This window comes from Balaenoptera acutorostrata, chromosome 19 (genome assembly GCF_949987535.1).
Source record: "Balaenoptera acutorostrata chromosome 19, mBalAcu1.1, whole genome shotgun sequence".
NCBI lineage: Eukaryota > Metazoa > Chordata > Mammalia > Artiodactyla > Balaenopteridae > Balaenoptera > Balaenoptera acutorostrata.
In genome coordinates this window covers 56237384-56264472 of record NC_080082.1, presented here as the reverse complement: position 1 = coordinate 56264472, position 27089 = coordinate 56237384, and the positions used below count along the sequence as shown (strand labels likewise).

The 27089-nt window shown below is 51.6% G+C and overlaps 1 protein-coding gene across 1 annotated transcript; it reads right to left on the bottom strand.

The window, feature by feature from the left end:
- Positions 1-18627: 18627 nt before the first annotated feature.
- On the bottom strand, positions 18628-26429 carry CEACAM16 (CEA cell adhesion molecule 16, tectorial membrane component). Its single transcript, XM_007168112.1, has 6 exons — positions 26393-26429; positions 24830-25174; positions 24230-24505; positions 23009-23287; positions 20602-20928; positions 18628-18810 (listed from the first exon to the last, which is right to left on the bottom strand). The coding sequence occupies exons 1-6, from the start codon at positions 26427-26429 to the stop codon at positions 18800-18802; spliced, it is 1275 nt and encodes a 424-aa protein (XP_007168174.1). The 3' UTR covers positions 18628-18799.
- Positions 26430-27089: the final 660 nt, after the last annotated feature.

Genomic DNA, 27089 nt, shown 5'->3' with positions numbered 1-27089 from the left:
GGACCTCTTACTGTCCGGCTCTGCGGGAGGTGGGAGTGAGGGTTGGCCTGTGGCATCTCCTTTGGACATTACCCACTTCTGAACTTGTCACTTTGGCCTCCTGTGGTCACACGGTCACAGGACGTTCGTTCACTTCTGGGAAAATCAAATTGTATCGTGCGTTTAAGATCCCAAATTCTCTTCTTGTGGCTTCTCACCGCACCCTCCTGCCCCAGCCTCAGGAATTTTGCCCCCTGGAGAACCGAGACATCTGAGGAACGGAGAGGTGTGGAATCGTGGGATGAAAAAGAATATATATTTTAAAATTATGGACCATAATGTGGAGAATTGCATGACATAGAATGTTCCATTTTGTGAACAGTTAGGCTCAGAAATGGTTCTGCCAGTTCCTCAGAAGCCTCTTCAGGCCTCTTCCAAATCAGAACTCTCTCTCCTCTCCCTCCTCTCAAGGTAACTCATTCTTTTTTTTTTTTAGATTTTTAAAATTTTACTTATTTATTTTTGGCTGCATTGGGTCTTTGTTGAGGTGCTCAGGTTTTCTCTAGTTGCGGCGAGCAGGGGCTCTAGGTGCATGGACTTCAGTAGTTGTGGTTCGTGGGCTCAGTAGTTGTGGCGCATGGGCTTAGTTGCTCGGCGGCACGTGGGATCTTCCCGGACCAGGGCTCGAACCTGTGTCCCCTGCATTGGCAGGCGGATTCTTAACCACTGCGCCACCGGGGAACCCCAAGGTAACTCATTCTTTTATGCTTTTATTGTTTTCCTTTTACTACCTGTGAATACACACTTGACCAATACAGTTTTGAATTCATTTATTTATTTATTTTGCAGGACTGAAACTGTCTTTATTCACATGAGACATGGTTGTGTACATAGCAAATCCCATATCTATGAAAAGCCACCATAATAATTCAGCAAGTCTTAGAATATTGGGTCAATTTACAAATGTCAACTGTATTTCTTTTCTTTAATTTATTTTTTTATTATTTAAAATTTTTTTAATTTTTAAAAAATTTTTATTTTATATTGGAGTAGAGTTGATTTACAATGTTGTGTTAGTTTCAGGTGTACAACAAAGTGATTCAGATATAGATATATAGATATATAGATATACAGATATTCTTTTTCAGATTCTTTTCCTGTATTGGTTATTACAAAATATTGAGTATAGTTCCCTGTGCTATACAGTAGGTCCTTGTTGGTTATCTATTTTATATATAGTAGTGTGTATACGTTAATCCCAAACTCCTGATTTATCCCACCCCTACCCCCATCCCCACAGTTTTGAACCTTAGGTCTGGCTTCTTGTACTCAATCTTATTATGTCTGTGACGTTCACTCAAATTCTTACGTCTGTTGGATTGCCTTCATTTCCATGACAGTGTATCACTCTCTTGCATGGAAAACCACAGTTTGTGAATCCTTTCTCCTGTTGATGGGTTTATGAGTGGTCTCCAGATTCTGCCTCTTTTGACAATGCTGTGTGCCTCTCCTGGCACCCATGAGTACACGCATTTTCCCCCAGAATCCAAGAGTGGAATTGTTGGGGCATAGGGTGTGCAGATGTCTAGCTGTGGAAGATACAGTCAGACAGTTTTGCACCAATTTTCACTCCCATCTCCAATGTCTGCTGTGAGTTCTCCTTGCCCCACATCCTCGTCAGCACTGGATCTGGCCAGACTTTGCAAATACGAGTCATCCCGGTATTCGTGCCTGTGTGTGAATCTCATCGTGGTTATAATTTGCAATTCCTCGCTCTTTAATGAGGTTGAATCCACTGTCCACTTGAATCCAAGCACACAGAATCTTTAGGACAAAAAAACTCTAGCTCCTTAGATAAACCATAATGGAAAAGAATCTGGAAAAGAATATATATATATGTATAACTGAGTCACTTTGCTGTACAGCAGAAATTAACACAACATTGGAAATCAACTAAACTTCAACTAAAAACAAACAACAGCAGCTCTGGGACCTTAGAATCTTAGGGGCAAAGAATTCTAGAGTCCCAGACTTTTAGGAACAAGGCATTCCAGAATCCTGTGCCTCAGTTTCCTCGTTTGAGTAATGGGGATTGCTCATGTCTTTAACTCGTAAGGTTGGGGACAGGATTAAAGTGCAGAGTGAACGCTCAGGAAGTGTGGTTTCCCCTAAGGCAGGAATTTCATCCATTTTGTTCTTTTCTGTGTTTGTCACCTCACACAGGATAGAGGCTCAATAAATATTTACTGAATGAATGAATCTGAGACTCCAAGGATCAAAGATAAGTTGCCATTGTGGAACTTTAGGAGCAAAGACGAACAGAATTTAAGAAATGAAGAATGATCAGGTCAGAGAGTCTGAGGAACTAAAGAATGATCAAAAAGCATCTTTGGCAAACCTAAGACTCACTGTTTTAATGCTTTAGAAACGAGGAAGCTCCATTGGCAGAGGCCTCCTAGCTCTTGGAAGGGTCTCAGGTGGGACCTAAAAGACAAGGCCTCTGCCTTCTCATCCTACTTGTACCTGCTTCTCCATGTGGCTCTGACAGCCACCTGATTCCCATCGCTTCCACTCACCCTTCCGGCCTCTTCCCGCCTCGTCCTCCCTGCACACATGGATGGATCTTGAGAAAGTTATTCCCGCCTGGGGCGTGAGTGGGAGAAAGTCCAGGCTCCTGCCCCAGAGGCCCTGAACCAGGCACCGCCTCCCTCCTGCCTTATCTCCCACTGCTCTGCCCTCACCCACACCCCAGCTTTCAGCAGCAGCCTTTCCCCTCACCCTCCTGCCCACACACGCCCCTTTCACTTCAGCCTCAAAAATCCTGTCTCTTGCACTGAGATCCAAACCAGGGCACACAGCAGGTGTTCAACCAACATATCAGGGCTCAGCTCTGGCAGCCTGTCCTCCAGGAAGCCCTCCCTGATTTCTCTCCATAGGCTGGGTCGTGCCCCCCTCTGGATTCCACAGCCCAAGTCCCAGCCATTTCGGGATGTCACTGTCTCAGGGCAGACCAATCTCCCCTACGTGTGAGCCTGTGAGGGCAGGCCAGGGGCTGTACATACCCAAACTCTTTCCTGAACAGCTGAGACTGAAGGGAACTGATCTGTCAGCTCCATCTGACTATTGAAAAAGACCTTCTTACAATGCTCTGAATTGTGCACCCCTGATGCCATCCCTCTGGGACACAGGGATGGCTCTCCTCGCTTTTCTAGGTCAACAAGGAGTGCCCAGTGGTTCAAAGGGACTCAGGTAAGGCCTGACAGTGCTCAGCCCGGGACCTGCCCTCCTGAGACACAGGAGCCGTTGTCAGCGGCTCAGCTATCTGACCCCAGTTTCACCCTAAAGCCTTATAAAGCCCTTCTGTTTTGTTTGTAAACATTTCCTGCGTGTACTTGTGTACCTGTGTACCCACGGTGAGACTGGAGTCCTCAGCACCCACCTCGTCCCCAAATCCCTCCTCCTTCACCGGAGGCACAGAGAGGTTAGGGGCTTTGCCTAAGGTCCCACAGCCAGGGAAGGGCAGTGGGAGATAGGATTTTGAAAACCTTATTGAGGGGACTTCCCTGGTGGCGCAGTGGTTAAGAATCCGCCTGCCAATGCAGGGGACACGGATTCGAGCCCTGGTCCGGGACGATGCCACATGCCGCGGAGCAACTATTCCCGTGCGCCACAACTACTGAGACTGCGCTCTAGAGCCCGCGAGCCACAACTACTGAGCCCATGTGCCACAACTACTGAAGCCTGCATGCCTAGAGCCTGTGCTCCACAACAAGAGAAGCCACTTCAATGAGAAGCCAGCGCACTGCAACAAAGAGTAGCCCCCGCTCTCCACAACTAGAGAAAGCCCACGTACAGCAACGAAGACCCAATGCAGCCAAAAAATAAATAAATAAATAAATAAATAAATAAACAAAAAAACAAAAAAACCAAACCTTATTGAGGTGTAATTTACAATACAATAGATACAATAGAATGCACTCATTTTAAGTGTGTACCAGGGACGAGTTCTGATAAAAGTTTATAGTCATATTATCGCATCATAAGCAAGATATAGGACAGTTCCATCGCCCCAAAACTATCCCTGTTCCCCTTTGCAGTCAAACCCTCCCTTCATCCCCAAACCCTGGCAGCCACTGGTCTGTTTTTTTATTCCTATAGTTTTGCTTTTCCAGAATGTCATATAAATGGGATCATACATTATGTACCCTTTTAGAAAAACTCATGAAAGAATTTGCATACAGTAAAATTCACTCTTTTCTCTGTACTGTTCTATAAGCTTTGTGACACGCATGCAGTAGTTACCGCCAGAATCAAAATGCAGATGGTTTCCATTACCCCCAAAATCCCCTCCTGCTGGTCCTCTGTGGTCACACCCTTCCCCCACCCCACCCTCACAACCATAGATCTGCTTTCTGTCACTATCGAGTGGCCTTTTTTCAGAATGTCTTGTAAATGAAATAATAGAGACTTCTGAGTCTCCCTTCTTTGGCTCAGCTTAATGCATCTGCGGTTCATTCAGGTTGGCATATCAGAAGCGTGTTGCGTTTTATTGACACGTGTGGATAGATCATAGTTTGCTTCTCCATCTACCAGCTGAAGAACTTCTGGGCTGTTTCCAGCTGTTGGCGATTCTGAAGAGAGCTGCTAGAAACATGCGCATATAGGTTTTTTGTGTGTCCAGAGGTTTTTATTTCTCTTGGGTAAGTACCCAGGAATGAAATTGCTGGGTCATATGAGAAGTGTACACTTAACCTCTGGGGAGATTGGCAAACTGTCTTCCAAAGTGGCTACTCTGGTTTGCATGCCCACCAGCAGGGCGTGAGAGATCTGATTGCAGAACCACGATGTGAGTCCGGCTCTGAGACGATCTGAGCTCTTGGCCACCAAGCCACACCGCTCCTGGAAAACAATGATTGCAACAAAAGCTCCTTCCCCCTTGGTCACCATGCATGCAGTTGCTTAAAAAGAAAAAAAGAATGAGGAAGCGATTCTGGACTGATGCGGTGTGATCCCCTTGATGTATTGCTGGGAGGAAAGTGCAGAACAGGATAAGAGTGAGTGCCGTTGTGGAAAGAGGGGAGGGGGAGGACATATGTCTACATATTTTCTTGTCCGTACGTAGACTATCTCTGGGATAAAACACAAGAAACTGGGAGGTGGGAACAGCACTGGGGAGGGGCGGGGCAGGGGTCATGGTGGATAGGCCACTTCTCACTTCCATTCTGTGCTTTTTGGATTTTGAAACTTGTGAATGTCTTACAGGTTCAAAATAGATGCATGCAATCCATTTACTCCACCAACAGGTATTTCAGGCCTTGCTTTAGTGGTGAACAAATAAGGTCTGGTGCTTGGGGAGTCGGAGTCTAGTTCTCAAGACAGACTGTCAGTAAGACAAGGAAAATATAGACAAGGTCAAGTATTTGCTGTGGAGAAAAAAAGCTGTCAAGGGACTGGGTTGTCGGGGGAGAGATGGGCAGTGGTTTGAAGTGTTTTTTAAATCCAGAGGCCCATATAAGGAGTGACATTTGGGAGGGGAGAGAAGGAGCCATATGGGCATCTGGGGGAAGAATGTTCCAGGCTGAGGGAACAGAAAGTGCAAAGGCCCTGAGGTGGATTGTGCTGGCTGTTTGAGGCCAGTGTGGCTGGGGTCCAGTGAGCAGGGGGAGAGAGTAGAAGTGAGACTGGGGAGATGAGGGCAGGAGGGAGGGTTGAACAGATCATTTGGGTCTTGTGGTTCACTACAGGGACTTTGGCTTTTACTCAGAGGGACCTGGGAGCCATGGGAAGGCCCTGAGCAGGGGATGGATGTGATCTGACTGAGGATTTAACAGGGTCCCTCTGGCTGCATGCGGGCGGGGGGCAAGGACAGAGGCAGGGAGTCCAGTGAGGAGAAGACTGCAATGGTCCAGGCCATAGGCGATGTGATGGTGGCTGGACCAGGATGCAGGCAGTGGTGATGGGGAGAAGTGAATGAATTCAGAGGCTATTTTGAAGGTGGACACCCTAATACATCTTATTTCTACCTGTGATAGGGGCTGTGTGGAGAGGAACAGGGAACCAGGAGAGGGAGAAATGAGAGGACCAGGCCTGGTTTGTGGAGATTGGGGAAGACATCCTTGGGGCCTTGATGTTTCACCTGAGACCTAAAGCAGCTGGGGAAGTGCTTGAAAGAGAAGAACACCAGGATCTTTTAGAAAAATAGAAAGGAGGATGGAGACAAGCAGTGGTCAGGCCACAGTGCCCAGTAAGCCTGGAGCTGAGGTGCAGCCCTTGGGCTTTCCCCCGAGAGTACTGGGGAGCCATAGCAGGTTCTAAGCAGGGGTCAGGGTTGAATTTTGTTTTGTTGTATGGTTTTTTTGGCCAAACTTTGAGTGGCTGGTGGGATCTCAGTTCCGCGGCCCGGGATTGAATCTGTGCCCCCTGCAGTGGAAGCGTGGACCACTAACCACTGGACCACAAGGGAATTCCCAAGGATTGAGTTTTGGAAAGACCCCTCTGGCTGTGCAGGGGGACCAGCTGTGCCTCAAGACAGCAGGTGGCTTGGGTTGGGAGGGTATGTGAAGGAGGAGTGGAGAGGATCAATTCCAGAGATTTAGGAGGCAACCTCCTGGGGAAGGCAGATGGTGGGGTCCATGCTGACTTCCGGGGTCACCATGCCACTGTCCCAGGGGTTTCTCACGTACGAACTCAGCGAGTCTTCACAACCACCCACAGAAGCATCCTCTTTTCACAGCTGGGGAAACAGGCTTGGAGAGGCTGCAAAGTTCCCAGTCCAAGGCCACACAGTCGGGAAAGGGTGGGGAGAATTGAACCCACACTCTTTCCCTCCAGGAGGCCAGGATGAGGCCCTGCCCACCCCCCACCCACCCTGCTGCCCTCCAGGGGCGTCCTCTGGCGGGGTTAAGCCACCACCTCTCCCTCCCTCCGCAGCCTGAGCCCCAAGCCCAGCTCTGGACTTTATCCCCAGCCTCCTGCCCGCGCCAATAAAAGGCGGGCAAGCGGTGCAGGGGCCTGCGGGCAAAATTCCCCTACTCCCAGTGCCAGGGGAGTTACCCAGGGCGCGGAGGGCAAAGGGTAGGCGCGGAGAAGGGGGTAAAGGAGGAAGGCGAGCGTCTGCAGCTCGACTGGGTTGTGCTGCCTTGCTGCTCTGTGCCTCAGTTTACCTCTTGGTAAAATGGGCATGGCTCCTTTGATGGACGGAAGAAGGACCTGCAACAACAGAGGAATCTTCCCCTCTGGTCTAACTGGGAGCCAAAGTTTCCCAAGTCTGATGCGGAAGACAAGGAGCTCCAGCCTGCTGGGGACGATAAAGCACTCCCATCAAGTCTGATGAGAGAGACAGGATTTCCCAAATAAGATAGAGAAGATAAGTCCCATTTCCCTGGACGGAGAACAGGTGTCTAGTCTGGTTTTCCAGTCTGCTGGGGGAAGGTAAGGAGGGCCCATTCTGATGTGTGAGATGATGAGTTTCTAATCTGAGGGAGGAGACAGGTAGCCCCAATCTGATGGGGGCGGTAAGAACCACCCCCCACCCCTCCACGACCCCGAAGCGGGAAACAAGAGGCTCCAGTCTGAGCTTCCAACATGACTAGACATAAAGAATGTCTGCTGCAGCTCAGCCAACTCTTTCCTGAGTCCCTGGATTCCAAGCAGCACCTGAATGCTTGAAATGCCACCATTAGCAAGCCCCAGCTCTGGAGGGGGCCAGGACCAAGGGACACAGAGGCAAAGGGCATGTGGGATTTGCTCCTCGGACCCAGAGGCAGTTCTGCTGGGCTCTGGGCCTGACCCCCCCCATGTGAGCTCAGATCTGGCTGGTGGGATCCTGGCGCCACCTAGTGGTTGCTTCGGACCAGGCCTCCCATTCAGAGCTGGAGGAGAGCCCCCAGAAGGTCAGGACTCCCTCCTTCAGACCTCCTCCACACCCCCGGAAAAAAGAAACCCGTCTGTGATTCTGAGGCTTCATCGTGTTCATCCTCCAGGTGGCTGGGGGGCAGTGTCTTTCTGACTTATAAGCTTATTCCTGTCTCTCCTCTGCTCACAACTTTTCCATGGCTCCCCAGTGCCTTGGAAGGAAGCCCACACAAGCGCTGTGAGGCTGGCCTCTCTAGCCTCTCCCAAAGCACCCTGTGCTTCAGCTGAACATGAGTAGTTTTGGGAGCATGTCCTACTCAGAACTCACCTTCAGGCCTTCGCACAGGCTGTTCCCTCTGCCTGGAACACCCTTCCCTGCCTCTTTCCCAGCATCTCTTATTCTCCTCCTTCAGGTCTTGGAGGAGAGGCCTCCTCCTCCAGGAGCCCCTCCCTGACCCCACAAGTCAGGGTCACAGTCCCATGGGGAGGGCTATGTCCCCACAGGGCTTGACACTAGCTACAAACTCCGGGAAAGGTTTGTTTGAATGAGTGAGTGAGTGAATGAATGAGTGAATGCCAGGCTAAAGAGTTTGCCAGAGCAGCCATAGGAGAGTTTAATCAGTGGAGGGACAAGGTCAGACTTAGAAGTCCCCAGGTTCCCTCTTTTTTTTTTTTTTTTTAAATTTATTTATTTATTTATTTATGGCTGTGTTGGGTCTTCGTTTCTGTGCGAGGGCTTTCTCTAGTTGTGGCAAGCGGAGGCCACTCTTCATCGCGGTGCGCGGGCCTCTCACTATCGCGGCCTCTCTTGTTGCGGAGCACAGGCTCCAGACGCGCAGGCTCAGTAGTTGTGGCTCACGGGCCCAGTTGCTCTGCGGCATGTGGGATCTTCCCAGACCAGGGCTCGAACCCGTGTCCCCTGCATTGGCAGGCAGATTCTCAACCACTGCGCCACCAGGGAAGCCCCAGGTTCCCTCTTAATCCTGGGCCTTTGCATATGCTGTTCCGTCTGCCTGGAACATTTGCATTTATTACCTCCCTTTCATCCTCTATCAGTGAGCCATCCCCTCCTCCAGGAGGTCCTCCCTGACACCCCGGCTGGGTCAGGCATCCCCCAACCCAGACTCCTGGGCTCCCCCATCTCAGCCCTGACCAATGCTGGGTTGTCACTGTCTGTGACAGGTCTGTCTCCCCTACTGGGTCCTGGGAGGACGGGACTGGACTCTGTTCACCCACCGCCTTCTCCTCGGAGCTTACAACAGAGGCATCCTTCGGTCAGGACCTGGGTTTCAACCCCAACTTCCCCGTTCGTGGAGAGTCTCGGGTGAGTGTGGGCCTCTCCTGGAGCCCCAGTTTTCTCGTGAGAAATGTGAAAAGAATGGTTGGTTCCTCCCCCAGCCTCCCAGGGCTGTGGTGGGACATTGAGAAGACGAGACCCTGGGTCCTGAGCTGACCGCGTGCCGGGTGACCGTGGGTGACCCGCTTCCCCTTTTGGGGCCCATCTGACTGGATGAATGGGTGGCAGGGGCCCCATCCTGCCGGGACATTTTAGGAGGCCGGCGCGGGGCTTCCCAAGGCAGGAGGGTCAGGGACAGGCAGAGGGAAGAGGTGTCTGCTGGGTTAGGGGAAAACCAGCCTTCCCCATCATAGAACGGATGATGGGAGGGAAACAAACAAGGCTGGCTCCACCCGGCTGTGAGGGGAAGTTGGGGGAGAGGATAAGGGGCCCCAGGAGGTGGGTGAAAACCACAGTCCACAACTTGTGCCAACTTCCCTCCCGGAGCCTGTGTGCCTTGGGGTCCAGGCCGTCTGTCTGATCACTGGTCTCTGAAATGTCACACGTCTTCCTTCCAACCTCAGATCCCGCTCTGCCTGCAGCCTTCCAGCCTCACGCGTGGCAGCCCCATCCTGTGTCTGCTCAGGGAAAAGCTTAGAGATCCCTTCGACTCCTCTTTTCCCTCCCACCAAGTCCAGCCCATCGGCGAATGCAGTTGGCTCCACCTGCAAAATCTATCCCCACCTCCACGGCCACCATCCTGGTCCAGCTGCCACCACCTCCTGTCACCACTGCTGTTGCCTCCTCACTGGGTTCCCTGCTCTTGTCTGCTTCCAACAGTCTCTTCCAAGAGGCGGCCAGAGGGATCCTATTAGGACCTGAGTCAGAGCCCATCCAGCCTCTCCTCGGAGCCCTCCTGGGGCTCCCATCTCACTCGAGGTGACGGCCAAGGTCCTCACCGCAGCCTGCAAGGCCCTGCACAATCCCTGTTCCCCTCTGCCCTCACCTCCTCCACTCTCCCCACATTTACTCCACTCCTGCCACACTGGCTTGACTCTGCTTTCCTGCCTCCTGGCCTTTGCCCATCCTGTGCCCTTGGTTTGAATTGCTTTCCCTGCCAACTTTCCACCCGGCTCCTCTGACCTTGCAGGTCTCACCTTGTGATAGGCTGAATAATGCCCCCCAAAGAGATCCAGGTCTGAATCCCTGGGACCTGTGAATGTGACCTGCAAATAGATGACAAAAGGGACTGGGTAGATGCGATGAAGTTCAGGATCTTGAGGTGGAGAGATTATCCTGCGTTATCTGGGTGGGCCCTCAATGTAATCACAAGTGTCTTTTAAGAAGGAGGCAGAGAGAGACTTGACTGCAGAAGAGATGGTGATATGACAAGAAGAGCAGAGATGGGAGTGATGCAGCCAGAGCCGAGGAGTGCTGGCAGCCACTAGAAGCTGGAAGAGGCAAGGAACGGAGTTTTTCCTGGAGGCTCCAGAAGGATCCAGCCCTGTGGACACCTTGATGTGAGCCCTGTAAGACTCCTTTCGGACTTCTGACCTCCAGAACTGTAAGAGGATACATTTCTGCTGTTTTAAGCCACTAAGTCTGTGACAATTTGTTACAGCAGCCGCAGGAAACTGATACACACTTTAAATATCACCCCAGGGAGTCTGCTTTGGAGTCTCCACCTAAATTACATGCCCTGGTGTTTCTCTCTCAGAACCCACCCTTTTCCATCAGAGCATCCTGACCCTTTGTAATGACCTTTTAACACCTGTCCCCCACTCTGGGCTATGAACTCTGTGTGAGGCCAGGGTCTCACCTGTCTTGGTCAGTATGTGCTCCCGTGACCTTGCACGGGACCTGCTGAGGGTACACACTCAACAGATATTGGTCAGATTCATCCATTCATCCATCTCTTATGCTTATCAAGTATTTATTGAGTACCAAGTGTTTGCCTGGCACTGTTCTTGGAAGTGGGGGATGCAGACAGTGATTCTGCCCTTGTGTCGCTCCTTATTATGAACTGAATGTTTGTGTCCCCTCCCAAATTCATATGTGGAAGCCCTAATCCCCACTGTGCCTGTATTTGGGAGTGGAGCCTCTAAGGAAGTAATTAAGGATGGGGTCCTGAGCTGATAGGATTAGTGTCCTTATAAGAGGAGACCCCAGAGAGCTTGCCCTCTCTCTGTCCCCATGAGCCCACGAAGAGGACATGAGAGCACATGGTGAGATGGACCCACCTGCAAGAAACAAGAAGAGGCCTCACACTAAAACCTACCTTGCTGGCACCTTGATCTTGGACTTCCCAGCCTCTTGAACTGTGAGAAATAAACGTTTGTTGTTTAAGCCACCCTGTCTGGGCTTCCCTGGTGGCGCAGTGGTTGAGAGTCTGCCTGCTAATGCAGGGGACGCGGGTTCGAGCCCTGGTCTGGGAGGATCCCGCGTGCCGCGGAGCGGCTGGGCCCGTGAGCCACAACTGCTGAGCCTGCGCGTCTGGAGCCTGTGCCCCGCAACGGGAGGGGCCGCGATAGTGAAAGGCCCGCGCACCGCGATGAAGAGCGGTCCCCGCACCGCGATGAGGAGTGGCCCCCGCTTGCCGCAACTAGAGAAAGCCCTCGCACGAACCGAAGACCCAACACAGCCAAAAATAAATAAATAAATAAATAAAGTAGCTATAAGCCACCCTGTCTGTGGTATTTTGTTACCGCAGCCTGAGCTGACTCAGATACCCTTCAGCATTTATTGTCTCTCCATTGGTTTTTTTCCTCATTCCACACTGCTTTACTTATTACGACTACGGTGGTTTAAAAATATTCCATCGAAAGGTGGAGACGAATCCCCCTCCTCTTGAATGTGGCTGGATGTAGTGACTTGCTTCTAGTCGGTAGAATATGGCGGAGGTGATGGTGTGTGGCTTCTGAGACCAAGTCATGAAGGCACTGTGGCTTCCTCCTTGTTCGCCCATGGGGCAACTCATTCTGGGAGAATCCAGCTGCCTTGTCATGAGACTTCTATGGAGAGATCCATGTGGCAAGGAACTGAGACCTCCTGCCAACAGCCATGTGAACGAGCCAGGAAGCTCCAGTCCCAGCCAAGCCTTCAGATGACTGTAACCCTGCCAACCTCTTAACTGTACCCTCACCAGAGACCTTGAGTAAGAACTATCCAGCCAAGGGACTTCCCTGGCGGTCCAGTGGTTAAGACTCTGTGCTTACACCGCAGGAGGCACGAGTTTGATCCCTCGTTGGGGAACTAAGATCCCACATGCCACAAGGCACGGCCAAAAAAAACCCAAAAACAAACTATCCAGCCAAGCCACTCTCAGATTCTTGACTCACAGAAACGTTGAGATAATAAAGGTGCTGAGTGTTGGGGTAATTTGTTATGCAGTAGTAGATAGCTGATACAACAATAGCTCTACAGTGTGTTTTGTTATCTGGTAGGGCAAGTCTCCTTATCATTAATACTGCTATTTATTGAGCACATATTGTGTGCCAAGCACTGATTTAAGGTGACAGACAAAAGAAGGAAAATTCCTGCCTCATGGAGCTCATAGTCTGGTGGAAAAGACAGATAATGAACAAGTGAAGAAAGAAATATACAATACGCAGTTCCCTGATGGTCTAGTGGTTAGGATTTGGCACTTTCACTGTAGAGGCTTGGGTTCAATCCCTGGTCAGGGAACTGAGATCCCACAAGCCATGCGCATGGCCAAAAAGAAAGAAAAGAAAAGAAAAGAAATATATAATATGAAGTGGAACGTGTGTGTGCCATAAATGAGCTGAAGAACAAAGCTAGACAATGTTGGGTGTTGGGGGGGTTTGAGCATAGACCTTAATGGAGTGATTCAGGCATCCACAGTGAGAACACTGCTAGCGGCGGGAAAGGCCAGTGCAAAGGCCCTGAGGCAGGAGTTGCATTTTTTTTTTTTAGGAGAAAATGCATTTTATTATAAGTCCTTATGAGGTTAAAGAGAGAGGCAGACCCTACTTAATAAGGGATCATAAAACAACATAGGGGCATTCCATTTAAAATCAAATCATCTAAAACATTTAAAAATGTAAGATAACAAATGGGATCCTTAGACAGAAATTCAGCTTCTAATGTGCAGTGGTGCTACAGAGGGTTGAGTCAGCTTCAAAATTCTCAGGTGGAGAAAGATGAGCTGTGTGATTTTTTCAAGGGGTGAAACTGCACATTAAGGTAGTTGTTCTCACTTTAACTTGGCAGTTGATTGTATTTCCAAAGTATAAATTTGCTATTCCTTATCTTTTTGAGGGGCCACCTTGTTTATTTGCATCATTTCCTATAATTATTCTTATAGGAGCTGGATGGCGAGGGACAGCACAGGCCACAGGGATTGAAGCTTCAAGATCTGAGAACTTGGACTTAAAGATGATTTTAGATACAAAAAGGAGAGGATCTTCTGAGAGGACCTCAATCCTGATGTTGCAATTTCTTCAAACAATAGCCAGGAGGCCAGTGTGGCCAGAGTGGAGTGAGAGGAAAGGAGAGGAGGAGGGGAAGGACTGTGATCCATAGGGGAGATGATTCCAGAAAGGTGACCTTACCTCTGGGGGCACCTGACACCTGCTTCTGAAGGCCACTGTGGGAACTCAGGGAGCTTCTGCCTGTGGTTAGTGGAACGGGTGAGGCTCTTTGGCTGCCCTGGTCCTGTGCAACCCCGAGGGGCTGGGATGACCTCTCTCGGCTCTGCAGTGTGTGTCAGGATGGGCTGGAGGCGACCAGACTCCCTGCTTGGTTCCCAAAGTCCAGCCTTGGCACCCTGGTGCCAGGCACCCCCTCTTCCCTCCTCCTCCCTCACCTCCTCCTTCCTCTTCTATCCTCATCCCTCTTTCTTCCTCTTTCTCACCCTCCTCCCTCTCTCTCTCCATCCTGAATCAACATTCCAGCCCAGGGGAGAAAAACAGGGCAGGCTTCCTTCCTCTCCCTGGCGGGGCTCCAGAGACTGACTGGGCCATTGTGTGTTTTGGCCTCAAGGTCAACCCTAAACCCCACCCCTGCCCTCCCCATTGCAGAAAGGTTACTTGAGAAAAGGCACCTTGGGTGAGGGGGAGGGATGGGGGAGAGAGAGGCAGAGACTGCTCTGGAGGTCTGGCCTGGCTCACACCCATGGCTAGTGGAATCTGAGAGCCCAAGAGGACCCCAAGCACCCTCCGGGCTTTGTGGGGGAGGGAGATGGGGAGCCGGTATGAGCCCCCTGGGGCAGAAGAGAGTCCCAGTCTCAGCCTTCAGGCTGAAAACCTGCTGTGTGATCCTGGGCCAAACCCTGGCCCTGCCCCTTCCTGGCTGAGTGACTTTGGGTAAGTTGCCTCCCTCTCTTTGTGCCTTACTTTCCTTTTATTGTCAAACAGTCCCCGCATCTGGTTCCCCCAACTTGCCAGCTGACAAAAATCACCCAGGCTATTTATTTTAAAAATCCAGTTTCCAGGTCCCTTCCCTGGAGACACAGATTACCTGGGCCCAGGCAGAGACCTGGGAGGTGTATTTTTAATAAACAGCTAGCAGACCGGGGAAATGGGGTCCCATTTCAAAGGGAGGCTGTGAGAAGCAAGTCAGGGAATCTGTGTTGAGGGCACATTTCCCCCTGCACCTGAGAGGATCAGCGTTGGGATTCTTTTCTTTTTTAAAACAATTTTTTTTCTTTTTTTGTTTGTTCTTTTTTCCTTCTCTTTCTTTCTTTCTTTTTTTTGGCTGCACCACGTGGCTTTCAGGATCTTAATTCCCTGATCAGGGATGGAACCCCACCCCGGGCAGTGAAAGCGCTGAGTCCTAACCACTGGACCACCAGGAAATTCCTCATTATTTTTTATTTTTAAATTAAAAAAAAATTTCAGCATCAGGATTCTAAAAGCTTATACATGGATATTATTTTTCCTTGTAAGCCGTTTTCAGGTGATTACAATTTTCCATAAATTGTATTTCCATCCTGTATTCCATAAAATGAGGGAAACCTGTGCCGTAGGGTTAATTAAGTCCCCCAGGAAGAAGGCATTATAGAAAAAGGGTTATATTTGGCTTTTCCATCAGCCTGTTGCCCAAACCTAACACCTGAGTGAGTTAAAAAGCATTTATCAAGCATTTATGTAACTAGATTCTTTGCTCGTATTGACTCATTTAATTTTTTCAACAGTCCTAGGAGGTGGGTACTATTACTACCTCTGTTTTACAAGTGAGGAAAAGCCACGTTGCCTGGAGTCCCTCAGCTCAAGTGGCCACCTCAGCTCCATCTGGGCTCTGAGCCTGCACGCCTGCCTGGCCGGCCCTGCTGAGGGATGATGGGGACGCCTCAGCTAGCCTCCTCCCAGCAGCTGTGGGAACTATGGGACATGGAGTGAGGTTTTGGCTCTCTGGGCCTCAGTTTCCTCACCTGTAAAATGGAGGAACTGCCAGTAATACTCATGAGGGTTCTTGTAGGAATTCACTGAGATAGAGATACAAAAGGACCAAATCAATGCTGGAGATATAGGAGCTATTATTATTGTGTGTTTGTTGCTGTTATTCTTCCCTGGACTGTTAAAGAGGGGGATTGGACTGCCTGGAGGATTCAGTTCAGAAGCCCAGAGAGGTGCAGCGGGACAGGAGACTTGGTCCTGGGGACATCTGAGCCTCCACACCCTGAGGATATGGGATCTGGCTTGACCTAGAAAACTGAGCTGCCACCCCCTCCCCTCCTTTGGCCCCTCCCGCTGGCCTCATTCTGCCTTGCACAAAGCAAGCCCCGCTGGAACACAACCCCAGTCTTTCCCAAATCCTGGCTACTGTGCCTGGGGCTCTTTCGCTTTGGGCTTAGGTGAGAAAGGCCATTTTGTTCAGCTTGGAAGGTAGGAGTTCCAAGGTGTGTCATGGCAGAGCCTACCAGCTGCCCACCTGGGATCCATCCTTCCTGTCTTCCTTGAGAGCAGGACCCTGAAGTTCTTTGGAGCAGCTATATACCCAGGGAAAAGACTACATGTCGCAGCCTCCCTTGCAGCTAGGGTGGCCACATGACTAAGAGCTGGTCAATCAGATGTAAGTGGAAGTTGTAGGGTGGGGAAAGTTCCTTAAAAGGGGCACAGTCCATAATCGGGCATGGGGCTTCTTTTACCCTTTGTCCCCTTCTTCCTGCTTCCTGCATGGAACATGGATGAGGCAGCTGTGACTCCAGCAGCCATGTTGGACCATGAGGTGATCAAGAGAATGGAAGCCCCAAGCTAAGAATGATAGAGCAGAAAGACAGAAAGAGCTGTGTCCCTAATGACACTGTGGACAATCTGCTTATGATTACCTTTTATGTGAGAGAGAAATAATCTTCTATCCATGTAAGCTACTCTTACGTGTACCAGTTTCTCTTTTATCTTATATATTAATGTCCTCTCTCTTTGTTGTTTGTGTTATTTCCCGTCTCTCTTAGTAGCCACTGAAGAAAAATTCTAACTGATATATATGTTACTGACTCTTATGTGAATATGGAGGGGTGGGGAGAATATGGACGCTATTTCCCATTTTGGGGCTGTTCCTGTTGTTGGGGTTAAGAGTATGGGCTTAAATCTATCCTCACTTCCTAGCTGTGCCATTGCCTGGAACCCTCATATTGGAGAACATTGATTTAGCTAATAACTTTCAAACTCCATGGAGCTCCCTTAGTGCCCACTCAGGTAGGGCAGAGTCAGTGGACAGAACTTTTAGCTCTCTCCTTCCTTCGTTGGCCAGAATTGGTCACATGGCGACCAAGAGCTGCAAAGCAGTCGGGGGAAAGTGAGTGCCTGACATTTTCAGCTTCTTTTATGGGAGGCAGTGCCTGCCATCATGAAAGAGGAGAGGGGAGTGGCTGTTGGGGAACTATTCTCTTCCCTCAATATATATATTTATTGAGCATCTAACCTGCTCTACTTCAATCAGAACAGTTTCTCTTTTATTTTATATATTAGTCTCCTCTGTCTCTTGTCATACTTGCAAAAAGTTTGTCTATTTCATTGGTATTTTCAAAGAACCAGCTTTAGGCTTTATTGACTAGCTCTTTGTTTTATTTTATACTTCATCCATGTCTGCTTTTACTTTTCTTAATTCCTTACCTTTTTACTTTGGTTTATTTCATGGACTTTTTCTAGTTTCTTGAGTGGCGATCTTATTTTGCTCAATTTCAAAATCTTTTCTTTTTAGTGCTCTCAATGCCTTTAAGCATTTAAGGCTATCATTCCCCCACCAACTGCAGCTTTGGCCATATCCCACAGTTTCTCTCTCTCTCGCTCTCTCTCTCTCTATATATATAGATATAGATATAGATATAGATATTATGTTTTCACTGGCAATTGATTCTGGTTGGTATTTTGCATTTTAATTGCCTCTGTAATCCAAGTATTATTTAAATTTAAGGATATTTTTCAAAAATGTGTAGAAATTTGGTGAGGGGGAGGACTATAGCTTTTGAATTGATATCTACTTTTATTGCCTTGCTATTTTAAATAATATATTGACCTACCATGTAAGTTCGCATTTGAAGAAAGGGCTCTGAGGCTAATAAAATGGTTTGGAAAACTCTAGTCTATCCTAAGTCCACACATTTTTACTGATGGACAAATTGAGAGTCTAGTGAATCCATAGCAAATGCAGGATTCTAACCCAGATTTTATAACCCTCATTCTGGGTGCCTTTCACCACTCACCATCTCAGCTCAACATGGCCATCCCCAGAAAGGATCTGTCTTGAAAGTTTCTGGGAAATCTCTCTACTAGGCCTTTCCATCCTTGCCCAAATCTCTCTTTCTACCCCAAGCCTGGAGTCTGCTATTACCATTTCTGACTAACACCAAGAGTCTCCCTAGAGTGGGTCATCTTGGCTGGGTTAGGCTTGTGGCTCATACACTACTAGTGAGAGGAGTTAGAAGACACACTCCTTCCGGTTCCCACTGCCCTGCTCTCCACCCCTCAACCCCACCCCTGCCCCATTTGCATTCATTTATTCATAGGGGCTTTTTTGTGTGTTTAGAGGAGGAGGGAGATATTTTTAGGACTGTGCAAGTGATGTTTGAGATACATGGGGTGGGGGTGGGGGAATCCCAGCACAATGGAGGACACAAAAGGGTATCTTTGGTTAAATGGATGAGGGCCAGAAGATGCTGGAACTCTTCTTGAGAAATTTGGTCACCCTATGTCCTGTGCACAAATCAGTCCCTGGGTTATGGAGTGAGGCGCAGTGTAGGGGAGGGCCGTGTTCAAACAGGGCAGCTGTTTGGTGCCACGGGAGGGGCACTCTTTGGGCCACTGGGAAGCAGGACCCTCAGATATAACCTGGGGAGATGTGGGAAGGGCCTAAGGCCCTGACATCAAGCAGTGGGGGCTTGGAGCCCTGTGCTTTGGGCACCCCTGCGCATGCATGCAGCCAGACTGAGAATAATCTTGGGTGGGAAAAGAAGCAAGTGTGGTGACCAGGAATGGCAGGGTTGGGAGTGGTGGAAGGAGAGGCTGACACAGGCGTGTGTTAACCAGGAAGTTTATAGCCTCTGTGGCTCTCCGACAGCTCAGTGAAGGAGCAGGGCCCTGTTGGCTCTAACTCTAGGGTGGAAGCAGGAGAACCGTGAACCATGGTCCTGCATCCTTGCTGGAAGCAAGTGGTCCTCCACTCAGGGGGAGGAAACAAGGAGGGTGGCATGAAGAGCTGGTCTCTCTGGAGGTCTCCAGGGCCACGGTGCTACTCCAGGGCTGTGGGGGAGGATGGGGCACAGGGGTGGAGGAGGCCGTCAGGGAGGTAGGGGACCAGGTCCCCAGTGCCCCCATTCCTTCTTCTCCCCTGCCCAACCCTGGCCTCCCAGCGGCCCCACCCGCCCCATGCTCAGCCTGTGCCAGGTTCAGGTTCAGGAAGGTGGCGTTGGTCCTTGTGCGAGGAAGGGAGGTTGACTGTGAGAAGAGAGACAGAGTGAAAAGGAATTCCGAGGCTTCATCGGGGGTGGCCTGCTTCATTGACCAGCCTTCTCCCCCCAACGCTGACCCAGAAAACTAGGGTTTGAAGAGTGAATGGGTGAAGGAGGGTGCTAGGGTGTCTGGCAGTGATTGGGTCCCTGATCCTGGAAGCTTCAAGTCTGAGGGAGGGGGGTCACTGTCCTTAACTCAGGGACATGGCTTCTGAGACTGCCTGCTCTGTTGGGGGAGGCAAGGCTCCAGGGACATGACATCTCAGACCTCTGGGGATGCTCAGTCTGAGGGGGGAGACACGGTCCCCAACATCTGGGAGCTCCCAGTCTGATGGAGGAGACATTGTTCCTGACTTCTGGGAGCTCCCAGTCTGATGGGGGAGACATTGTTCCTGACTTCTGGGAGCTCCCAGTCTGATGGGGGAGACATTGTTCCTGACTTCTGGGAGCTCCCAGTCTGATGGGGAGACACGGTCCCCAACATCTGGGAGCTCCCAGTCTGATGGAGGAGACATTGTTCCTGACTTCTGGGAGCTCCCAGTCTGATGGAGAGACACGGTCCCCAACATCTGGGAGCTCCCAGTCTGATGGAGGAGACATTGTTCCTGACTTCTGGGAGCTCCCAGTCTGATGGAGGAGACATTGTTCCTGACTTCTGGGAGCTCCCAGTCTGATGGGGAGACATGGTCCCCAACATCTGGGAGCTCCCAGTCTGATGGGGGAGACATTGTTCCTGACTTCTGGGAGCTCCCAGTCTGATGGAGGAGACATTGTTCCTGACTTCTGGGAGCTCCCAGTCTGATGGGGAGACACGGTCCCCAACATCTGGGAGCTCCCAGTCTGATGGAGGAGACATTGTTCCTGACTTCTGGGAGCTCCCAGTCTGATGGAGGAGACACTGTTCCTGACTTCTGGGAGCTCCCAGTCTGACTGGGAGTCATGGTCCCCATCATCTAGAAATTCCCATTCTGATGGAAGAGACATTGTTCCTGAACACAGGGAATTTCCAGTCTGAAGAGGAAACACAATTCCCACCACCTAGAAATCTCCATCCTGATGGAGGAGATCGTCCCTATTTCAGTTTGAGAGATTAATTTACCTTCTGAGAGTAGGAATTCTGTTCTCACTCTTATTGTAACGCAAAGCATGAAACATGATCCCCATTGTCGAGGTTGACAGTCTGAAGAGGGAGGCAGGATCCGCCCCCTGTACCTCTAGTCTGATGCGAGAGCTAAACGCCCATCATTAGCCTATTCCCCCAGTATGGTGGTAGAGGCAGTACCTCCTGTGTTTTATGGTCCAGGAAAAAGGATGCCTTACCCTCAGACTACACACTGTATTTTAAAACCTTTGGTCTGGTGTGCCTCTTACAGAAGAGAGAAGGCATGGAAGCCCCGTTTAGTGTCCCCAGTCTGATGGAGGAAGCCTCCTATCTACCCCTGGTCTAGGTCATCAGTTTGACAGAAGAGGCACGAGCTCCATTTGGGGAGTCCCAAGTCAGATGGAGAAAGCGGAGCCCCTCTTCTGGGAGCCCTTGTCTGAAAAGAGGCCCCCCTCTCCCCGTCCCCTCCCGCACACTCACGGGCCACCTGCAGCTCCACTTCCAGCGTCTCAGTCTTGCCCTGCAGCGTGACGGTCTTGAGTGTGTAGCGGCCGGCGTCGGTGAGGTTCAGCTTCTGCACCAGCAGCGAGCAGTTGGCGAAGCCCACCTCCCGGCCTGTGTGCGCGGGGCCTGCGATCCAGTTCCCCGACGGCAGTTGGCTGAGCAGCCGATTGGGCTCGGAGGCAGGCCCGCGGTACCAGGCATAGACCAGCAGATCCTTGGGGTAGCCCTGTACGGTCAGTGTCACGTCCTGGCCCTCCATCGGCCTGGTCGGCATCGGCACGATTGTCATGGCGACCGCAGCCGCTGGGGAGAGAGCGAGGGGGCTGGGTCAGCTGCGCCTTCGCGGGGCAGAGCGTCCCCCGCCCACCCCCGGCCAGCTCACATATGCCTCCCCCAGCTGGCACTCCCCATGCAGGTTGGAGGGAGGGAGACAGAGGAAGGAGGTGACTTGTGTGGTATGGAGGTGGATTTTGTGTCTCAGCAATGCCTGCCTGCCAGGGAGCTGTCTTCACCCGTCAGATTGAGAAACCCCAGTGGGGGCTGTCTCTTCCCCCATTAGACTAGGAATTTCCAGCCTTTGGGGGAATATCTCTCCCATTAAACTGGAAGACCCTAGAGGGTTGAGTCATGTCTCCTCCATCAGATTGGAAATTCTCAGAATATGGGGGCCGTGTCTCCCCCATCGGATAGTTGGGAGCTGTGTACTCCAGATGTTGTCTCTTCTGTCAGCTCAAGAGACCTCCGAATATGGGGGCTATAGTTCCCCATCAGATTGAAAGATTCCAGAGGGTGGGAGGCCATGTCTCCTCCATCAGATTGGAAATTCCAGATTATTATCAGGCTGGGTCTTTCCAGTCAGGCTGGGGACCCCAGAACTTGAATGGGGGCATGTCTATCCCATCAGACTGGAAATTCCTAGAAAGTGGGGGGCTTGTACTCCCCCATCAGATTGGGAGTACCCCAAAGGTGGGAAATGTGTCTCCCCCATCAGACTAGGAATTCTTAAAAAAAAAAAAAAAAAGCCATGTCTCCTCAAGACCATGTCTCCCCCATCAGAATACAAAATCTCCTCAAGTGTCTCCTGTGTCTCCTGCATCTGATTGGAAGCTCACTGAGGGTGTCTGTCATGTCTCCTTCATCACTGCTGGAATGGAGTGTGAGGCACTGCCTCTTCTCCCTGACTGGCAGCTCTTGAATAAGGAGGCTATGCTTCCCTGTTTCAAGGCCATCTCTGCAAGGGCAGAGACCATGTCTCCTCCATCAGATCAGAGTCTCGCCCAGGTGGAAGAAGGGTGACGTCTCCCTTTCCTCTGTCTCTCCCCTGGCACCTGCCACAGGGGTGCTGACGGTTTAGGAGGCTGTTGGGGGCGTTCTACCCACTCCCTGCACATACCTGCACACCTTGGACACCCCCCCCCCCCCATCTTGACCTGCACAGACAGGGCTCTGGACAGCGCCTGAGGTCATCCGGTCCACCCCCCTGTCTCCTGCCAAGACCAGCTGCTAAGGCCCCAGTAGGGTGGGGCAGGAGGTACACTTACCTCTGGGAATGCCATTTCTGCTTTGGGTGAAAGAGTATCCACCCTTTGGATGAGGCCCAGCCTGTTAGTAAGAGGGAGGGAGGAGGGAGGGAAGGACCGTTCCCACTGTCCCTGGGAGATGGTGGCCACTTGGGAAGGAACCAAGGCGGAATGAATGAGGCCCTAATGTTCAAAGCCACCATCCCCAGGGGGATGAGAAAATGTCCCCTGAGGATCCTGATGGCTCTGAGAACACCAGCTGTGTCTGCACTACCCCCACCGCCAGGTTGTTTCAGGACAGAGGCAAGACAGTGCCTCTCTCTCGCTGTGTTTTTCCATTTGCCAACGACTGGCTGTGATTTTCCAGGAGTGTATGCGTGTACACGTGTGTGCGCGTGCGCACACCGGCATCTGGGCCAGATAACTGGGTTATCTAGTTGGATGCGCTGAGGTTCAGCTGTCTGTTTGGCAGGGAGTGGGTCCAGCCTGGAGCAGCTGTGACAGACTGAATTTAGAACATGGGCACCCATATGAAGGGACATCTGAATGTTCTCCCACTCTGCAGCTGCACGGTTTGGGACATGTGGCCCATTTCTCACTTTGCCAACCCTCAAGGAAGAGAGCCTGATTTGTCAGTTGTTTTCTGGGTGACAAGGCACAGACTGCCTCTTTTTGTCACCTGGATGAAGAGGGTCCACCTGATATGCCACTTTGTCACTTGGCCAATGAATGGGTTGAGAATCTCTCACTCTCCAATCATCTCTTGGGCAAATGGTGGCCTAATGGCGGGTAGAGCAGCCAAAGCTTGAGTCCAGCTGGGCCTCCATGGAGGGGGGGGGTTGGTCAGGCCGGGGACGACTCACCAGAGAGTTTGATCACCACTGAGGCAGATCCAGACAGCAGGGTCTTGGGGTTCTTAGCAATACACGTGTACGTGCCCTCCTGGGCTGCCGTCATGCTACTGATGTTGAGGTGGTCTTGGCCATTCTTTAAGGCCCGCCCGTTGAAGACCCACATGTACTCAGGCTCCGGGCAGGACCGGGACACGCACCACAGCGTGAGAGATGTGTTGAAATCGACTTTGATGGTGCAGCCCGTGCGGGTGGTGGAATCCTGGAGGATGGCCACGCGTTCTGGGCCAACTGTGGGGGGGTGGGAGGGAGAGAAACGGGGCAGTGGAGGGAGAGGGTGGTCGAGGTGGGCACCCCCCTGGCTTTCTTTCCACCAGGATGGGCCCCTGGGAATATCTGGAGGGAAAAAGAGCTCTGGCCTTTTCGAATCCCACATGGATCTCTAACTTGCTCTGAGATCTTGACAATCACCTTCCCTCTCAGGGGAATCTCAGTTTTCTCTTCTGTAAAAAGAGGGTGTTGGGCCAGACAACATTTCAAGATATTTTTGAAATCTATGGTTTCCATTAAAAAAAAAAAGTCTAAATGGTTTCTGATAAGCCATTCTAAGAGTCTAGAATTCTAGCATTCCAAGAGCAGATGTTTCTATGTTCTAGGATTCTAAGATTCTAGAAATCTATGTTTCTAAGATTCTAGGGTTGGGTGGCTCTAAGGTTTTAGAATTAGTTTCTAAGATTCTAAGAATTTCTGCTTCTAGAGTTTCTAGGATTCTCAGAGTCTAGAATCCAGTGCTTCTTAAATCCAGAATGCCCTGGTTGTAGGATTCTAGGTTCTAAGTTTTTCTACATTGCCGGCCCTCGTGTACCTGAGTGATTTCCTTTCTCTGGATGCCACACTGCATATCTGCTGCCCCTGGGAATGACTCCACGCTTTGGTTATGTTTTTAATTTTATTTCCCCTCCCATTCCACCACTCACGCCATCCCCCCTCCCTTTCAAAACCGACCAGTCCTGGAGGTATTGATTCAAAGGGAAGGATTATTCAATTTCAAAGGTGGTCTTTCGTCCTTAGGAGATGGGTCAAGTGCATTTTATGAGGAATCCCTGCTTTCTAACCCCAGCTGGCCTACTGACTCACTGCATGCCCTTGGGCACTCTCTCCTGGCCTCAGTTTCCCCATCTATGAGGTTGGGGCACTGGGTATCTCTGCAGGGGCTGGGCCAGGAGGACTCACAGTACACGGTCAGGTTGATGGGCTCGCTGCGGCTGACACTGACCGGGTTCCAGACCTCACACTGGTAGGCTCCGGCCTCCTCCCTGCGGATGCCGTGCCGGGTCAGCACCCGGCCGTCAGGGGACAGGCCGAGGCGGACGGCGATGGGCAGGGTGTCGCCGTTGAAGAACCAGCGGACCTCGGCGGGGCTGGGGCTGCTGCATGTCAGGCGCAGGGTGTCCCGGCGCTCCACCAACGCCGTGCCGTTGGTCATGACCACAGGCTGGGCCAGGATCTCTGTGGGGCAAGAGACAGAGGGGGAGGGGGCCGGGCACTGCCTGCTTCCAGGGCCTCCCCCTCCCCAGGCAGGGGGCATGGCTGGATCCCGGTGGTGCCCATGAACCCCCAGCCAGAGGGGCAAAGAACAGGTTGAGAGGCAGGTTTAATCCCAGAAGCCATCTGGGAGGAGGTGTGCATTTTAATGTTATTCTAGGTCAGGTTTTTTTTGATGGTTTTAATATTTTTTAGAGTTTTTGTTTTTGTTTTTGTTTTTTAGAGAAGGATTGGGAAGGAGACGGGAAAGCCCAGCTGGGGAAGAGGGGGCTCTGGGGGGTGTCTCACCATAGACCTGCAAGCGTCCGTAGCCCACCTCCGTCTGAAATTGCCTGTTGAGAGTCTGCAGGAGGTAGGTGCCCGAGTGCCCGGGCAGGGCGCCCTGGATGTCCAGGCCGCCGTCGGGGCGCACAGCCTCCCGCCCCGTGTGGGCCGGGCCAGGGGTCTCATCGCCTGTGCTTACGATGTAGCTGGCCACCAGGTAAGACAGACTGAGCGTGGGCCCCGCATACCAGTTGTAGGCAAGCAGCTCCCCTGAAAGCCCTTGGACAGCCAGTGTGACGTTGTCGCCCTCGGCTGGCTGGGCAGGCTCGGGGGTGATAGTGATCTCGGCCCCTGCGCTCAGGAAAGCGGCTGAGGAAAAGGAGCCAGAGGGGTGGGATGAGGTGGACTTGATCGCTCCCCACGTTTGATGGAGGGGGAGACGTGGCTCCTGGCACATGTGTTCCTCCCACGAGTAAGTGCGCAGAAGCTGTCAGCCAGGTGTGGAGTCTCAGTCCTGGGGAGGGGGCTGTGATCTGAGGGTTGGATTTGATGGGCTATGCTAAGGATCTAGCCTATGTCTTTGCGCACAGCAAGCTCACAGCACATGCTCAGCCTGCAGGACCTTGGATACCACCCAGAGGGTTCCCCCACTCCCGCTGTGAGAGTCACTAGGCCTCCACTTACGAGTGCAGCCCCTGGGCCCCGACTCCCGGTCCGGCGCCCTTCCTCTGCCTCTCCAGAGGCAGAAAGTAGGGCCGTGATTAATACACTCCACCCCTTCTGTTCTCAGCCCAACAGATAAGCCCCAAACCTGACTAGCTGGTTGGGGCTGCCTGGGTTTGAATTGTGTGTGGTTGCCTGGATTGGGAAGACGCGGCGGTTCTCACGTAAGAAGTGCTTACGTGCTTGGCTTGGTTTCTGGTACTTTCCGTGCTGATAAAGGCTGACTATGAGCGAGGCCTCTGGGTCTAGCGCTCAGCCCTGCCGCTTTCTGGCTGTGTGACCCTGACCGGTTCCTTGACCTCTCTGAGCCTCAGGCTTCTGGTCTATGGAGTGGGGGGTCATGGATGGGCCTTCTTCATAGGCTGGTTATGAATACGTGGACAGCATTTAGAATAGCATCCAGTAAGCACTAGTAAATGCTGCTTGGAATGACCTTCAAACGACCCCAGGAGTTAGGCCCATTTCATAGATGAGGAAACTGAGGCTGAGAAGAGGAAGGCAACTGCCCAAACCATAGCCTGAGGGAGGGGCAGAGTGGCTGGTTACAACTTGCTCTAGTTAAGGCTTCCAGAGCTCAGTAAGTGTTTGCCACATGAATGAAGGCATAGCAGTGGTTCCCTTGCCCTAGCCTACACCCCGCTCTTAGAAATCTCCAAAGTCCACCCTGAAAACCTCTCTGGGTGACGGTCCCCAGCCTGCCCCACACTGGTGACTCTTAGTGGAGCAAACTGTGCCTGTGTGAAGCAGAGCTATCCTCCGGACGTGCTGGATTTCCGGCTGACACCTTCCCTCCCCAGGCCGGGGATCCCCTCCCTTCCCCGAGGCTGTGGGGGCTGAGGTTCTGGGGGCGCCATTCTCGCTCACCACTGAGGAGGAGCCAGCTGCATCTGGTCAGCACCATCTTTCACCCCAAACCCAGCTCTTGGAGACAGCGGCGTTGGCGGCCCGATGCTCCGAGACCCTTCCTGGTTGGGGTTTGGCTCCGTCTGGCGCCGGACCTGGGAGGGTTCGGTGATTTGGAGCCGGGGGAGATCACCTGAATTTGGAGGGATCGAGTCACCGAGGATCTGGGGCCCCGTTTGGGTACCAGAGCAGGTGTGGCAGGCACGGGCCAGGGGCCACGACCTGGCCAGGCCTCCTGGGGCGCTGCCTAAACTTCTTTGTGCCGAGGACCCAGGTTTGGTACCAGGAGAAGAACCAGGTCATTGGGGAGGAGGAAGGAGGGGCAGGGGAAGATTTTAGGGCAGTTCTTACCCACGGCCCAGGCCCTGGTCTCCCTGGTGAACTTGGGGGTCACCAAGGGATAAAACCCATCTGTTGTGACTGCCGTTTTCCCAGCCCCAAAGCTGTGGGTGACCTTTAGGTGTCATCTCAGTGGCTGCCCTGTGATGTGAGCACTGTCAGAACCCCCACTGGCAGATGGGGAAACTGAGGCACCAGGTAAGGGCTCTGACTTACCCAAGTTCCTGCAGGTGGGGGAGGCCTGTGTGGCTCTGTTTCCAAAGCCACACAGAAGGGAAGGCTGGCGGCTGCACACTTCCTTTGGGGCTCTGCTTCTTGG

Coding starts and splice junctions, on each gene's coding strand:
- CEACAM16 (XM_007168112.1), bottom strand. CDS start 26,429: ATGGTGCTGACCAGATGCAGCTGGCTCCTCCTCAGTG. Junction 24,506..24,829: donor CGGACGCTTGCAGGTCTATG/GTGAGACACCCC, acceptor CTTGCCCCACAG/AGATCCTGGCCCAGCCTGTG. Junction 20,929..23,008: donor AGTGGTGATCAAACTCTCTG/GTGAGTCGTCCC, acceptor CTCTCTCCCCAG/CGGCTGCGGTCGCCATGACA.